Raw genomic sequence first — 16,284 nt, 5'->3', positions numbered from 1 at the left:
ATCACCCGCAGCAACGCCACAAGCGTGCTGACGTTCCCCAATAGTCATTAGAGAGGTTTCCCAGCACCACCAAATTTTCAAGGTGGTGAATTTTGTTTTTTTTCCCTGCTGCTTTGTGTTTATTGCTTTGTAATTTTTCCAATTATGTTCTCTGCTTCGTCCGTTTTTCTAATTTAATATTTATTTTTTTTTTATTTTTATAATTCATGTTATATGTTTCACAACAAATTCCGCAATCTGAGGAAAAATAAATAAATAAATAAATAACAACAACAACAACAACAACAACAACAACAACAACAACAACAACAACAATAATAATAATAATAATAATTATAATAATAATAATAATAATAATAAAACCTATCTATGTTTATAATATTACTGAAAAAAAATCTCCACTTCGAAATTGTATTTCCGATCATACAAACGACTTCGAATATTACTGACCAAGTTTAAAATGAATTCACTTGTGCCGTAAACCATTTACCATTTTTATGACTCCCCACACTTTCCATTGATACTCTAAGCATGTGCTTATTTTGCTTAATGGTTAATCCAGCACTACCTAAGAGCTTAAACATGTCGTCTGTTGCGAATTGTGATAGACTTGTTGCACAACAAAAAGTGATCTGATAGCCAGTAGATGGCATTGAATGAACGAATGAAATGAATGAATGACATGAACATCCGTTCTATAACATTTTCGATTAAATGCCAGTTCTTTGACCGACGATGTATCTAAGTTGTTTTATGAATATTTGGTAGCTTGAACGTTGAGTTTGTTACTGAGCGGTTGAATTCCTTACAATAAGACAGAATATAATAGAAACAATAACACAACCAACGCAGTCTGTGATGTGTCTGCCAATCACACTAAACCGTGTATCATAATCAGAGCTGACCTTGGCATTAAAATAATCAGATAATTGGAGTTTGTCATTATTAGGGACTTTTAGGATGACACAACGCAAGCTTTTTTTTTCCTGTTTGTTGCTGACATGCTTGGAGCATAGCAGATTATCAAATAATTCCTTGAATATAAATAAGAACATCTATCTATCTATCCTATCTATCTACGTACACACACACACATACATCCCCCCACACACACTTAAAGCCAACTTATTAAAACAAAGAGTGTTTTTGATTCATTAAATCGCATTTGACTATCTCAACAATGTAATGAACAATGGCGCATAAAATAATTGAGAAGGGAGAGGTGAGCGAAAAGTGGGGAAAGAGAGACCGAAATAATAAGAGAAGCAATTGTGATTGAGAGAGAAAAAGAATTGGAAATGGGAAAGAAAGAAATAATAAGCAGTTAAGAACGAAATGAAAGAGAGGGATATAAAGAGAGGAATGATAGAAAGAGAGAGACAGGGCGAGAGAGATAGAGAGGAGAGAGAAAGAAAGAGAAAGAAAGGGAGAGACACAGAGAAAGAGAAAAATGGAGAGAGAAAGACTCATTTAGAGAAACAATTGAAGAAGGACGGACAAAAAAAGGAGAGAAAATGGAAGAAATAGAAAATGGGAGAGAGGAAGGAAGAGGAGAGAAGAAGAATAGTGAGAAAGAGTGAGAAGAAGAGAAGTGTTAGAAAAGAAAAACGAAAGGGAGGAAGTGAGAGAGACAGGATAAAAGTTGCAACTGACTAGTTGGTGTCGAACAATAAACAAACTCAGCAACACATGATTTAAGTCAGGTGACTGTGACGTCACGGTATTCGAGGAAAAACAGAAATCGCCGCCATATTGAGGAAGTGGCGATTAATTTCCATTGTTGATATTTTCGTCTCTAGTATCATAAACCTTTATCTTTTCTAACTTTCACTACAAGATAGAATTCCTACTGCGCGGTTACATTCAATAATTCGAAAGAATGGGCTGCATTATAGGTAGTATCGGGACCAGTGTAAGTAGACAATTATTTACCTTTTTTTTACGCGATTTATACACACACACATATGTAGATAAACATTGGCTGGAATTGTATATACACTCGCATTTCGAATTGGAAATGAGAAAAAAAAAAATGAATAGTCATTTCATGTAGTAGAGTTTATTTATATATTTGTGTGAAATCAATGATTCTTACTCTAGTGCGAAATATTCTTGACACACGTTATCATAATGTACACTCCCTCGACACACATACACGCACACCCATTCATATACCCTCTGTCTGTCTCTCTACATGTATATATATTTATGTTCAAGCGCATACGCGGTATTTAGACCAATCTATTACTGCATTTGCTAAAATTTCACTGAAGTTTTGGAATGGTTGTCTTTCGAAGTTCCATATTTCGTGAAAAAAAATTAAAAGATTATAGAAGCTGGAGGTGCAAGACAATGAGATGAGTGGAATAATATTTTGGGGTACCATTATTTCCGTTGTTTGAAATACGGATGTTGAAAAATGCAAAAGGAAAACGACCCATGACAATGTTTCGTTAACATCCACCCGTTTTCTCTTACTATATGAGACTTCGAACGATAGCTATTCCAGAACTCTATTAACTTATTGTAGAGCTGAGGTGATTTTAGTGACAATTAACTGGGTGAGGCGTCAAACTACGCAGGCCAAAACAACAGACATATGGTGAGCACTAGAGCATATGATAGAGGATCTACTAGTCTTTGCGGATGTTATTTACAGATTGTACAAGGCTTGAAGAGAAAGACACAGGCTAACAAAGATAATGAAAAACGAACTAAGGTTTTCGGTTATTAAAGCTGATGTCCCGGAAATTGAATGGATTGGCCCTAACACTGACAATATTAAAAATAAACTTGTTGAACAAAGTGATACATTTCACATATCTAGGACACACTCTCCGCAATTGCAGATACAGAGGAGAATGGGAGAAATTGAAGCTTAGAAAAACGAGTTAATATTTCAAAATTTGTCTGGAACAGAAATGTTCTGTTCAGACATATTAAGCCGAGGGCTTTCAATAGCGATGTAAAATTTCTAGTACCAGGTCGCAGTAAATAAATTCAGAGGGCACCAAACATAAACTGACGTTTATGTAACACCTTAAACGTTAGATTATTTAGAATTTGGGATCAACAAAGATCTCAAAGCCAGTACACACAAACATATATACATATATATACACGCACATAAGAATTCATATTATTTATAAGGCATAAAAAGAAAAATAATTATTTTATAAGTGTACTTTTTTCACAGAATTATGAATACTATTAATAATTGATTGGTAAAGTTATTGCATTCATTACACCTTAGTCAAACTGGTGGCTTCAACACACATGGATTTGTTGACTTGATTTATAAAATATATATTTTCATTAATAAAATTACTGCCGTATACAATGCATTCTCATGAATTCCCTGCTCACTGTCCCTTTCCAATTCTCTGTACCATTCCACTTACATTCACCTCCTTGTACCTGAGCGTATGCCCTTGTACATCTTTACCACCATATATATATATATATATATATATATATATATATGACTGGGGTAGCAAGACATGTTTCAGTTGCTCTATAATAATTAACCTCTCATCACCTGGTACAAAGCCACCTCCCTCAATACTATGCCCCTTCTCAGATGAGGATTCTTTGTTCTTTGTCTTGAAAGTTACTTGGTGACCCCACTGGTATTGGTACCACCAAAAATGCACCTAGTACATTGTGAAGTGGTTGGCATTAGGAAGTGCATCCAGCCATAGAAACCCATACAGAGCTGACAGTTGAGCTTGGTGCAGTCATCTGGCTTGTCAGGTCCTGTCAAACTGTTTGACTCTTACCAGTAAAAAAGAAAAGGAAAGGATGTTAAATGATGTTATATATATATATATATAATCATCATCAGCAGCAGTATCTAACATCCATTTTTCCATGCTTTCATGGGCCAGCCAGTTTATTGAGGCAGATTTTCTGTGACTGGATACTCTTCCTGTTGCCAACCCTCACCTGTTTCCAAGCATTTATCCCTGGCCAGACGTGTTCTCACAGAATGTTGGAAATAAATGACAGTAACAATTGTTTTCAACTATTACATGATGTCAAGATAAGGAGAGACACACACAATGAACTTCTTTTAGTTTTCATCTAAATTCATTCACAAGGCTTTGGTTGGCTCAGGGCCAAACACACACACACACACACACACACACACACACATTGCTGGTGGCATGTAAAAAGCACCCACTACAATCTCGGAGTGTTGGCATTAGGAAGGGCATCCAGCTGTAGAAACCTTGCCAAATCAAATTGGAACCTGGTGCAGTCTCCCAGCTTGTCAGTAATTAGTCAGACCATCCAATCCATGCCGACATGGTAGGCGGACATTGAATGATGATATATGTATATATATATATATATATACATATATATATATATATACAAAAGAATGAATAACAAACAAGAAAAAAAAAAAACAATGCAAGGAGGTGGTACATGCAAAGTATTAGTAGATGCTCAGTGAAGGAAAGAAAGGTGGTTTTATGTTTCAAGCTCTTCTTCAGAAAGAGGAGACAGGGGAAAGTCCAAGAGAAAAGGAAGATGGAAGAAAAAAATTGCTGGTTCACAAATATACATATATACACACACACACACACACACACACACATATATATATATACATATATATATATACATATATATATATACATATATATATATACATATATATATATATATATATATATATATATATATATACATACATATATATATCTGGGTTCAGTCCCACTGCATGGCACCTTGGGCAAGTATCTTCTACTATAGCCTCGGGCCGACCAAAGCCTTGTGAGTGGATTTGGTAGACGGAAACTGAAGGAAGCTCGTCGTATATTTATGTGTTTGTAGCAGAAATGAGTACAGCAATGAATTCCGGGTAGAGGTAGGGGTCCACCAAGGTTCCGTCCTCAGCCCCCTATTATTTACCATAGTCCTCCAGGCAATCACAGAGGAGTTCAAGACAGGTTGCCCCTGGGAGCTCCTCTATGCTGATGACCTTGCCCTAATTGCGGAGTCACTATCAGAACTAGAGGAGAAGTTTCAGGTGTGGAAGCAAGGTCTAGAATTGAAGGGCCTTAGAGTCAACCTAGCTAAAACCAAAATCCTAATAAGTAGGAAGGTAGATAAAACACAAACCCCTTCAGGTAGATGGCCCTGCTCAGTATGTAGAAAAGGAGTAGGTAGTAACTCTATAAGATGTACCCGGTGCAAGCTATGGACACATAAGAGGTGCAGCAACATCAAAGGCAGGTTAACTAGCAAGTTAGTTTTTGTTTGTGGCAGATGTTCAGGTGCAATAAAGACTGCAAACAAACAGGAAACAACCTCTATCTCATTCCAGGGTGAAAAACTAGAGGTAGTCGATAGCTTCCGCTATCTGGGCGACCAAGTTAGTAGTGGGGGTGGGTGCGCTGAAAGTGTAGCTGCTAGAATAAGAATAGCCTGGGCAAAGTTTAGAGAGCTCTTACCCCTGCTGGCGACAAAGGGACTCTCACTCAGAGTAAAAGGCAGACTGTATGACGCATGCGTACGAACAACCATGCTACATGGCAGTGAAACATGGGCTGTAACTGCTGAGGACATACGTAAGCTCGCAAGGAATGAAGCCAGTATGCTCCGTTGGATGTGTAATGTCAATGTGAATACCCGTCAGAGTGTAAGTATCTTGAGAGAAAAGCTGAACATTAGAAGCATCAGTTGTGGCGTGCAAGAGAGACGATTGCGCTGGTATGGACATGTGGTGAGAATGGAGGAGGATAGCTGCGTGAAAAAGTGCCACACCCTAACAGTTGAGGGAACCCGTGGAAGAGGTAGGCCCAGGAAGACCTGGGCTGAGGTGGTGAGGCAAGACCTTCGTACATTGGGCCTCACCGAGGCGATGACTACGGACCGAGACCTTTGGAAATGGGCTGTGCGTGAGAAGACCCGGCAAGCCAAGTAAGATCGTTGCCAGTGCCCCTGGACTGGTTCTTGTGCGGGTGGCACATGAGATGCACCATTTTGAGCGTGGCCGTTGCCAGTACCGCCTGACTGGCTCCTGTAGGATTTTCGAGCGAGATCGTTGCCAGTGCCCCTGGACTGGCTTGTGCGGGTGGCACATAAAAGACACCATTTCGAGCGTGGCCGTTTTCGTGCGGGTGACACGTAAAAGCACCCGCTACACTCTCTGAGTGGTTGGCGTTAGGAAGGGCATCCAGCTGTAGAAACTCTGCCAAATCAGACTGGAGCCTGGTGTTGCCATCCGGTTTCACCAGTCCTCAGTCAAATCGTCCAACCCATGCTAGCATGGAAAGCGGACGTTAAACGATGATGATGATGATGATGTGTCTGTGTTTATTCCCCCAACATCGCTTGACAACTGATGCTGGTGTGTTTAGGTCCCCGTAACTTAGCGGTTCGGCAAAAGAGACTGATAGAATAAGTACTAGGCTTACAAAGAATAAGTCCTGGGGTCGATTTGCTCGACTAAAAGCCGGTGCTCCAGCATGGCTGCAGTCATTTGACTGAAGCAAGTAAAAGAGTATATATATATATATATATATATATATATATATATATACATATATATACACACACACTGAATGATACTATATCATATAATATCATTTAGTATTCATTTCCCTTGCTGGTGTGGTTTGCATGGTTTGATAGGGTCCGACAAGCCAAAGGACTGCTCCAAGTTCCAATGTCTGCATTAGTATGGTTTCTATGATGAGATGCTCTTCCTAATACCAACCACTTTACAGTGTACTGGGTGCTTTTTACGTGGCACCGACACCATTGAGGTCATCAAGTAACTTGCAAGACAACACCCTTGAAATGAAGTTGGGTGTAGTGTTGGGGGAGGTGGCTTTGTGCTGGCACACCCTAAAGTTATATAGAAGTGAATATGAGTAGTACAGAGGATTGGATAGGGTAAGTTCATGAGTGTGGAAAGGATGTGTATATATAAAATATTTCATACACACACACACACACTCACATATGTTTATAATGGGTATATCTTTGACAGAATTAATTATGAGAACTAGATCATTGGTATAAAGGGGGCTGAGAACTGAGCACTGGTGAACACTTCTCTTTATACTAAATTCCACACTGGATTCATTGTCTGTTCTTATTTCTTGATGGTATTTCTTTACATGGTTTGCATGGCTCTTACTAGCCATTACTTTTACTTAATTTTCACAGTGGCCAGCAGAGTTTTGCACCCTACCAAAGACCATCTCCAAATCAATAAATGCTACTTATAGTGGCTTGTTTTTGGAAGAAGTTCTCCAGCAGCTATTTTATGAAGAAGAGATCATTGCTAGTATCCTGTCTTGGCACAAACTCAAGCTGCAATTCATCTGAGCTAAATTTCTTTCTAATCAATTGTAACTTACATAAGTTGGTTCATCAGTTTCATATTTCTGTAGTTACTTATTTTGAAGTGTTTCTTTTCCCTTTGAAGCAGCTGATGATGACACCCTCCTTGTAAAACCTGATTAGCTATGCGTGTGACTAATGCATATCCTACATTGTCAGATAATTTCAGTGTCTCACTGACTAATCCAGCTAATTTCCCTACCTTGATACATGCATACTTAATCATGCTTTTCAACAAACAGTTTGCAACTTGAATGGCTGGTCAATGTTGGAATCACTTGAAATAATCTAATTCTTCCCATGCAACCTCTACATTTATCAGCCTCTTTCCAAGTCTCTTCCTTCTCTGTTTTAGTGAGGCTCAGTTCACTGCTGTCATTCCACAACACATTTTCCCAATGACATCTTAAGTTATCCTGACACACTGTTTTGCAGTCTGTAACACCTAATACTACTGGTCCTTTCATTGCAGAACATTGATAAACTTTGTTTCAGCTTCTCTTTAAGCTCTTTGATATTGTTCTCCTCTTTCTTCCAGTCTTTCCAAGCCTGTTTTTTTTTAGCTTTTATTGGCCAGTCTACTGAAGCATGTCACTTTCTGTCTAGTTGGTACCATATGCTAATTACAGATCTGGTGTGACTTGCAGCCATTTATTTTGTAGCGACTCTTAGTTGTCCTCTATGTTTTAGGTCTTCACTTATTCTTTCTCCTTGATGTCTGTGCCTTTTTAAATTTCTCTAAACCTATGTCTAACAGAGAGACCTTTCAACTTCCATGCCTTCGTTTTTCAGAATGTCTTGTCTCTGGTTGGCATCCTGAAGTCAGTGATGTAAATGGTTGGGTCATTTAATCACAACTCCAAGAGCCTTGATCCCATCTCATTGCTCATATCATATCTATAGTTTCATGTATATCAGAGCAGCTATTATGGTGTTGCCTAACATAATCCATTAAATTCACTGGCCATTTTTATGAGATCATTTGTTCTTGAGGCTGTCTACAAAATGATTTCGTAGAAATGTTCCTTTTCTCTTTCACTACCGATTGTGATGCTTATGCAGAAACAACTGATCCGATCTTGTTGCTCATGACAAAGTGTAATTATTCTGTTGAACATACATACTCTGGTTACCTCAGTTCTTTCATTCATCCAATATTGCCCACATTTCTCTGTAATGCTGTTTAGCTTGCACATAAGTTTTGCAGACAGGTGAGGGAAAGAGTAGACAGGTGGGGTGTTCTTTGGTTGGCTGAATGGCTACAGGAAAGTATAGTTTACAGCAGGCAGGTGGTTTGCTCAAAGTTATGAATTTCAATAAGTAAGCAGAGGGGAAGATCTTACAGTTGACTCTTGGGTTTTGTTCTATAGATGTGGAAGGTGGGGAGCATCTGTTGGTGTATATGTGTCTCATTTGTACTTTTGGCATAGTTTCTACAGCTGGATGCTTTTCTTAACATCATCCACTTTACAGAGTTTACTGGCTGCATCTTTATCATGGCATCTACACTAGAGAGGTTATGTCCTTACTTTAAGTATAACTAAATAGTCCTCTCTGTCTGATGTCTTTTTTTTTGTGTGTGACTTTATAGAATACTACATTCATTTTATTGTACCAGCAGTATTGTGGAAGCAAAATATAAATAATACTTGTGATTCATTGAAATATTTTATTCTGGTGTATGCAGTAAATGGTTGTTTAGTTCCCTGGGTAGAGTTATTTCAACTTCTATACATGTGTTTTACAGACAGAAGGAAATTGAGACAGTAAAGAATTATTTTAAATATGAAAAATATATTATTGTTGTTTCTTAATCCCTGGTTAGTGACTGCTCAACGGCTGGAATCTGCTTTTGCTAATATGTATTCATGTAAATTGCTGTTTTGCCTATGAATGCAAGCTTTAATGAAAATCCGGTGTTACTGTGTGTGATTTGGAAATTTGGTTGCTATTTTCATCAGATGTTATGTAGACACCATTGTTGGCTTAACTTGAAGTTTGCTTTGATGAAACTGACCTATGATAAAAGGCACTTCAGATGTGATCACCCTGTCATGTTTTGTATATGAAGGACTACATTGTCCAGCATTTTCTTCCTGGGAGATTTGGCTAATTATTTCTAGTTTCAGTACACCCATGGCGAAAGTTTTCCAATCATGACCATTTATCTTTTTGTACTACTTGTATATCAGGAACTATATTCTTTAATGTATTCTTCTCTTTTTAAGCTCTATGGTATTATTTAAGGGAGCTTTGTCAGTTGTAGCATATTGCTTTTCTCCATACAGGTACCCTTTGTTGTAGGTGAGCATCAAGTTAGCTCTGATCAAGTAGATCGATGGTAGATATTCAGGTTATGACTGTCCTGTCACTGTATACTAGGGACTACATTGTGCCAGGTGTCCTTCCTTTTTGAAGGCTGTAGTATGTAGGATTTGAGGGGATTTTGGCTGCTATTTCCAACAGTTTGAGTAACTGCCTAGAGGCTTGCATCTGTTTTTACCAGTCTGAGTTTGTGCAAAATGCTCAGTATTAGTCACTGTGTATATTTTGGAAATTTGGCTTTTGTTTACATTAATTTTAGTTACTGTGTAGAATCTCCATTGTTGACTGATGTGATGGTGGTATCATGCTCAAATATAAGACTAGTATGATATAGTCCCTTGTAAGTTCAAATACAAACAATTCTTGGAATTTATTGAAATGTTATTCTAATGAAGATAGTAAATGGGAGTAGGTGATTTGAATGGTTGTGTGGTTTAGTTCTCTGGTTAGAGCCATTTCAACTTTTGTGCTTGACATGTGCAGCTGGAAGGAAGTCGAAATGGAAAATAATTATTTTAAATAGTATTATATGTGTGTGCAAAACTATAAATATCTCAATTAGTGCTCAAAATACATAGTTAAAAATGCAATGCTAAACATAGCTGAAATAGATGTTCGAGCTTGATATTTCTAGTAGTGGTATGTGCACAAACTAAAGTGATAAACTGTTGTCAAATAATTGAAAAATCCAGACACATGTTACATTTTCCATGTACTTAATAAATTTAGATAGCCTCACAAAATGTGATGTTACACATTGTGGTCTAAAGTTATGATGATGAAATTAGAACTCAAATTTTATTAAGGTTTAATATTTAAAATTTATTAAACAGGTCTTATGAACTTTAAATTTGAGTACTTGGGCATACTTACTATTAATTTAGTTGATAAATAGTACTGCAAAATAGGACAGAAGGGTCAGACTGTAGCTATGATATATTCCATGCATTGGATTATGGAAGTGGTGGGTAACCTGATACATTATCATTAACCAGCAAATATATGTGTGTGTGTTTGTCTCCCCACAGTCGCTTGACAACTGATGTTGATGTGTTTATGTCTCCATAACTTAGCAGTTTGGCAAAACAGACCAATAGAATAAGTACTAGGCTTACAAAGAATAAGTCCTGGGGTCAGTTTGTTTGACTAAAGGAGGTGCTCCAGCATGGCCACAGTCAAATGACTGAAACAAATAAAAGAAAATACAACTGGGACAAAAATGCAATTTACCTGAAAATAGGTAATTACCAGACAAAATACAACATTAAGCTGAATACCTCACATTATCAACATTATCTGCAAAAGTAAACACTGCTAATTTGTAGACAGTTAAGGATAAAACTGTTGTTTATTTGAACAACATTAAGTAAGTAAATTCTGTTGTTAGCAATAATAACAAGGATGTATCCTTGAAAAACACTCTAAAACATGGGTGGTGCTGAACTTTATTCCACAGCTGTAACACTAAAAACTGTTAAAATGTAGAATTTGCAGCAACCCTGCTAATCGTTATAATAATGTAATGCTAACCTGCTGAAAATGTTGTCTCCAAGAAAAAAAAAAGACAACACTAATGCAAATAAGTGCTAAGTGGCTGTTACTATGTGTGTGTGTGTGTGTGTACATGTGATTATTTGTGGTAGACCACCCTCTTAGATAAGCAGAGCCTGTAATACATAACAGGAATAAGATGTTTGGATATAATTTTCTTCTCAATCTGATGATGATATAATTGGTCACTGACCATGATAATTGCATGAGACATTTAGCTACAGACCACATTGTGCTCAAATGGGCTAATTCAGGAAAATAAAAATCATATCTCGGATCAAAATAATCACCTGATAGTGGTTGAGGGCTTGTTTGAACCACAATTTTAAGGGCTATCAGCTGGAACCAAAGTTATTTGTTTATTCTTTGTTTATAGGGGTGTGGGTTCAAATAACCAAATCAGGGCATATCAACCAAAATTGCCTTTTTGGTGTTTTGTGGTTAAAAATGACTATCTACAAGATGTCATCAGCTTTCAATCAAGGATAACATCCATGATATCTTCAGAAGAATCTCCATCATATCGCATCCAGCAATTGCTTTGAAACATCCCAACTCAAGTTGTTCTGTTTGTGGTGAAGTTGGTCAAACAGCTCGTTCTTCAAAACATAAGAATGTGTCTTTGACCAGAGAACAATCAAGAATTGAATCACTATATTACTGACTGGTCCACGTTATGCATATTCATTGTTTGGCATTTTTGTTTCAGTATTTGTGAATAATAGGTGACCAGTTTTCATAATTTAGTACAAATGATTCTGATTTTCTTTGTGAATCATAGGTGGGTAGGCGGTTTTCATTGTATCTTTTTGGTGGTAGTGGTGGGTTAGACTATGGTAAAGTTTCAATCCAGGGATTTGTTGGGAATATTTTCTTTTTGTTATTTCGTGTTTTGGCCCTTCTTCAATTTTGGCATAAGCAAGACAAAAATCTTCCAAGCCTGAATCTGACCGTCTGACCTTCCTAATCAGATTTTTACCCTATAAAATAGGCTAAATACCAAAAGAAGTGCATTTAAGATCCTTTCAAGAAATTTATTAGGTTTTGAGTCCATTTTATGTTTCCTGTTTTTATACTTGTTTAATCATGTTGTGGGGAGGGTCAATAACTACCAGTTTTACTCAATTTTGGTTGGTTTTGATGTTTGGTTCCCAAATTGGAATTATACTTTCTGTGTGGTCTTTCAACCCCATTGAACTGATTTTTTTTTCCACAGTTTACATAAAATATTGAGGATGTGAAATTTGTTAGCCCTTAATATGTCAAAATTTGTTATTTAAAAAAAATTATCATGTTTGATGGAGTTTTACCAAAAATTTGGATATTTTTCATGCATCCACTATTTTCTCAAATTTATGTTGGCCTATGCACTCTAGGCTGTAGTTTGACTGAAAGACAATAAAAAATGTTTCTAAATAAGTTCAAATTGAGGTTAAAAACTTTTTTTCTGAAAGAAAATATGTTCAATCTTATGATACAAAAAGACAAAAAACAAAATGTAAATTTTATTAAATTGGCCGACTTTAAAGAGCTATAAAAAATTGAACCATACATTATTTTAAACACAGGTTTTTGGCTTTGTAATCTCTTAAGTTTAGAGAACCAGAAAATATGCATTTTGAACATCTGGAGCAAACTTCCAAAAATGATAAATTCCCACTCTGGGCACAATGTGAGACTTTTGTCAAATATATTTCAAAGCTTCTTTATATTCTTTACAGAAAAGCATTTTAACTATTTTTGTGTTTTTTTTTTTAACGATAAATACAAATATAATTTGCCCTATTTCCAGCTTGTTTAATTTCCCTCCTCATCAGTGTATCTAAAGATATTAGCTACTTCTAGGCTATACTGACAGGTCGTTGACTTGACGGCTAAGCTTTGACATTCACTACGTCAATATTTTGTGAGAATGAAGAAGTCAGTTAGCTAACTGAATACTGAATAGAAATGTATGCACATTTCAGTGTATAAACATGTATAAATTATATATGCGTGTGTGTGTGTGTATAGCATGCATGGAAGGCCAATCTCAAGACACTGAGCCTCATGATGGAGATAAAAGACCAAGACTACCCGTCCACCACAGTAGAATCGACACTCGTGCTGGTGTCACATAAAAAGCACTGTGCTGGTGCACCCAGTACACTCTGTAAAGTGGTTGGTGTTAGGAAGGGCCACCAGCTGTAGAAGCCATGCCAGAACCGACAATGGAGCCTGATATGAGCCCCTAGTCTTACTAGCTCCTGTCAAACTGTCCAACCATGATAGCATGTTAAATAACTGATGATATATATATGTGCATGCAAGTATGTATGTGTGTGTGTATATGTATATATCGTGTGGGAAATAAGGCGCAGGAGTGGCTGTGTGGTAAGTAGCTTGCTTGCCAACCACATGGTTCCGGGTTCAGTCCCACTGCGTGGCACCTTTGGCAAGTGTCTTCTACTATAGCCTCGGGCCGACCAAAGCCTTGTGAGTGGATTTGATAGATGGAAACTGAAAGAAGCCCGTCATATATATATATATATATATATATATATATATATATGTATGTATGTATGTATGTATGTATGTATGTATGTGTGTGTATATGTTTGTGTGTCTGTGTTTGTCCCCCCACCATCACTTGACAACCGATGTTGGTATGTTTGCGTTCTCGTAACTTAGTGGTTCGGCAAAAGAAATCGATGGAATAAGTACTAGGCTTACAAAGAATAAGTCCTGGGGTCGATTTGCTCGACTAAAGGCGGTGCTCCAGCATGGCCACAGTCAAATGACTGAAACGAGTAAAAGAGTATCCCAAAATATTTTTCATTATCATCTGTTAAATATGTTATATAAAAGCATGTAACAAACTCGAAGTTTTAGATAAGCTACACTAAGTCTTATAACCAAAATATCTAACCTCACATTGTTTATATTAGCTTTGTAGTAGTTAGCTTCCTCCCTATTCATTGTTATATAATCCCAGGTCAGTTTCATAGAACAGGCCTGTTCTATGAAACTGACCCTGTTTTATAGAACAGGTCACTTCTATGGAATAGGTTAAAGGCGTGTCTGTCCTGATCATCGCACTGTGCTTTTAGACACTGTCTCAAGCACTGTATTATCCAATGTAATCTTTTTTTTAAGACAGTAGGTTGTGATTTGAGAGTTTCAGCTGGTCAAATAACTATGTAAAGGCTTCTTTCGTTCTTTATTTATTTATTCATTCATATACCTGGAGATTTCTTTATTGATTACAAGATCTCCCTTTGCCATCATCATTGTTTAATGTCTGTTTTCCATGCTGGCATGGGTTGGACAGTTTGACTGGGGAAGTGGCAAGCCAGTAGGCTGCACCAGGCTCCAATCTGATCATCATGAAATGTAATTTATATGCTGTATATATTAACACATGAAAGCGAAATTGTGATGGCATCACCGTTCAAGCGTGATCGTTACCAGCGTCGCCTTCCTGGCACTTGTACAACAGCTTTGCGTTCCTGGCACTTGTGCCAGTGGCACATGAAAAGTCACTCGAGCGAGATCGTTGCCAGTGCCGCTGGACTGGCTCCTGTGCAGGTGGCATGTAAAATACACCATTTTGAGCGTGGCCATTGCCAGTACCGCCTGACTGGCCTTCGTGCCGGTGGCATGTAAAAGCACCCACTTCACTCTTGGAGTGGTTGGCGTTAGGAAGGGCATCCAGCTGTAGAAATTCTGCCAAATCAGATTGTAGCCTGGTGTAGCCATCTGGTTCACCAGTCCTCGGTCAAATCGTCTAACCTCTGCTAGCATGGAAAGCGGACGTTAAACGATGATGATGATGACACTTTCCTTTTATTGTAACTAAAGGGCCTGCTAAGGACCTTTTCAACTTTGCTAAATTAAGCATAGGCACGGCTGTGTGGTAAGAACTTTACTTCTCAACCATGATTGAAACCGAAAGGAGCTTGCCATATATGACTCTCTGCTCCTTTCTCTTTTTCCTCCTTTCTGGACCTTTTCTTCTATCTGATGAAGAACCATGCTTGAAATATCATTTCTGCTCCTATTTCTTCCATCTAACACTTTAACTGAGCGTCAATTTAATGATACAGCTAATTGAATTTTGTTGTTTTTTCCTGTTTTTATTTGCCTATTTGTTTGTGTATATCTATGTGTTTGCCCTCACCACCTCTTGATAATAACCAGTGTTGGTTTGTTTACATCCTTTGTGATTTGGCTAAAAGAGGCTGATAAAATAAGTACCAGATTTAGAAAAAGAAGTACTGGTTTCGGTTTGTTCAACTAAACCAGTGTGGTTCTCAATAATTTCTTTCCATATCAACCCATTTGATTCTTATTTTACTCAGGGAGAGTAAAAAATACATCAAATAGCCATTTGATATCTAAAAATCCTATTATATTTTTGTGATTAAGTATTATTAGGAATTGTATTAAAAAAATTGTTTAAATATTTGGTGTATTGTAGAAATATAACCATTTTATTGCACGTAAGTTTTTGACAATAAATCTTATATAGAATCACATGGGCCATATGAAACCGGAGTTGATAATAGACTCTTCAAGATAGGGTTTGACATGTCCACAGTCAAATGAATGAAACAAGTAAAAGATGTGTGTGTTCCCTTGTCTTGGCATCGCGTAGTGGTTGTAGATGAATATCACTATCATACGAACAATAGTTTGATTTCTGCGAGAACATCTCTGGTTGTGGAGAAATATTCCGTTACTTGGTAACAGGAAGGGCATTTGGCTGTAGAAAAATCAGCCTCAAATAAATTCCGTCTGACCTACTTATCTCCTGATGAGTTTGGTTCAGCCCATGATTCAGAATTTTCATTCTTTCACTTCCTACTACTTGGAACAATAACTATTCACATACGCAAGTAGTGCAAAGTGTGGCGTACAAAAGTATTTCAACGGCAAACCTGTCCTGCAGGTGCTGCCAATCACGTGACGTCAACTTGTCTGACTTTTAATTAACAACGCAATTTGTTGACTATCGTGTATATTAAGTAATGATGATAATTATTGTTTGTAATTTTAATGAATAAT

General features: G+C 37.3%; 1 protein-coding gene across 3 annotated transcripts in view; it reads left to right on the top strand.

Annotated features, from left to right (window-relative positions):
* The first annotated feature begins 1,470 nt into the window (after positions 1-1,470).
* Positions 1,471-16,284, top strand: part of LOC106874167 (serine incorporator 1) — a 49,675-nt gene continuing 34,861 nt past the window's right edge. For 2 of the 3 annotated variants that reach the window (XM_014921798.3, XM_014921796.3), the window contains exon 1: positions 1,633-1,912. In XM_014921798.3, coding sequence (XP_014777284.1) covers positions 1,880-1,912 — 33 coding nt within the window. In that variant the 5' untranslated portion in view covers positions 1,633-1,879. Of the gene's footprint in view, positions 1,913-16,284 lie in introns of all 3 variants that reach the window. The other variant, XM_014921797.3, reaches the window with a different exon arrangement.

This window comes from Octopus bimaculoides, chromosome 3, assembly GCF_046866305.1.
Source record: "Octopus bimaculoides isolate indiv1 chromosome 3, ASM4686630v1, whole genome shotgun sequence".
In the NCBI taxonomy this organism is placed as follows: Eukaryota; Metazoa; Mollusca; class Cephalopoda; order Octopoda; family Octopodidae; genus Octopus; species Octopus bimaculoides.
This window is presented reverse-complemented; position numbering and strand designations above follow the sequence as displayed.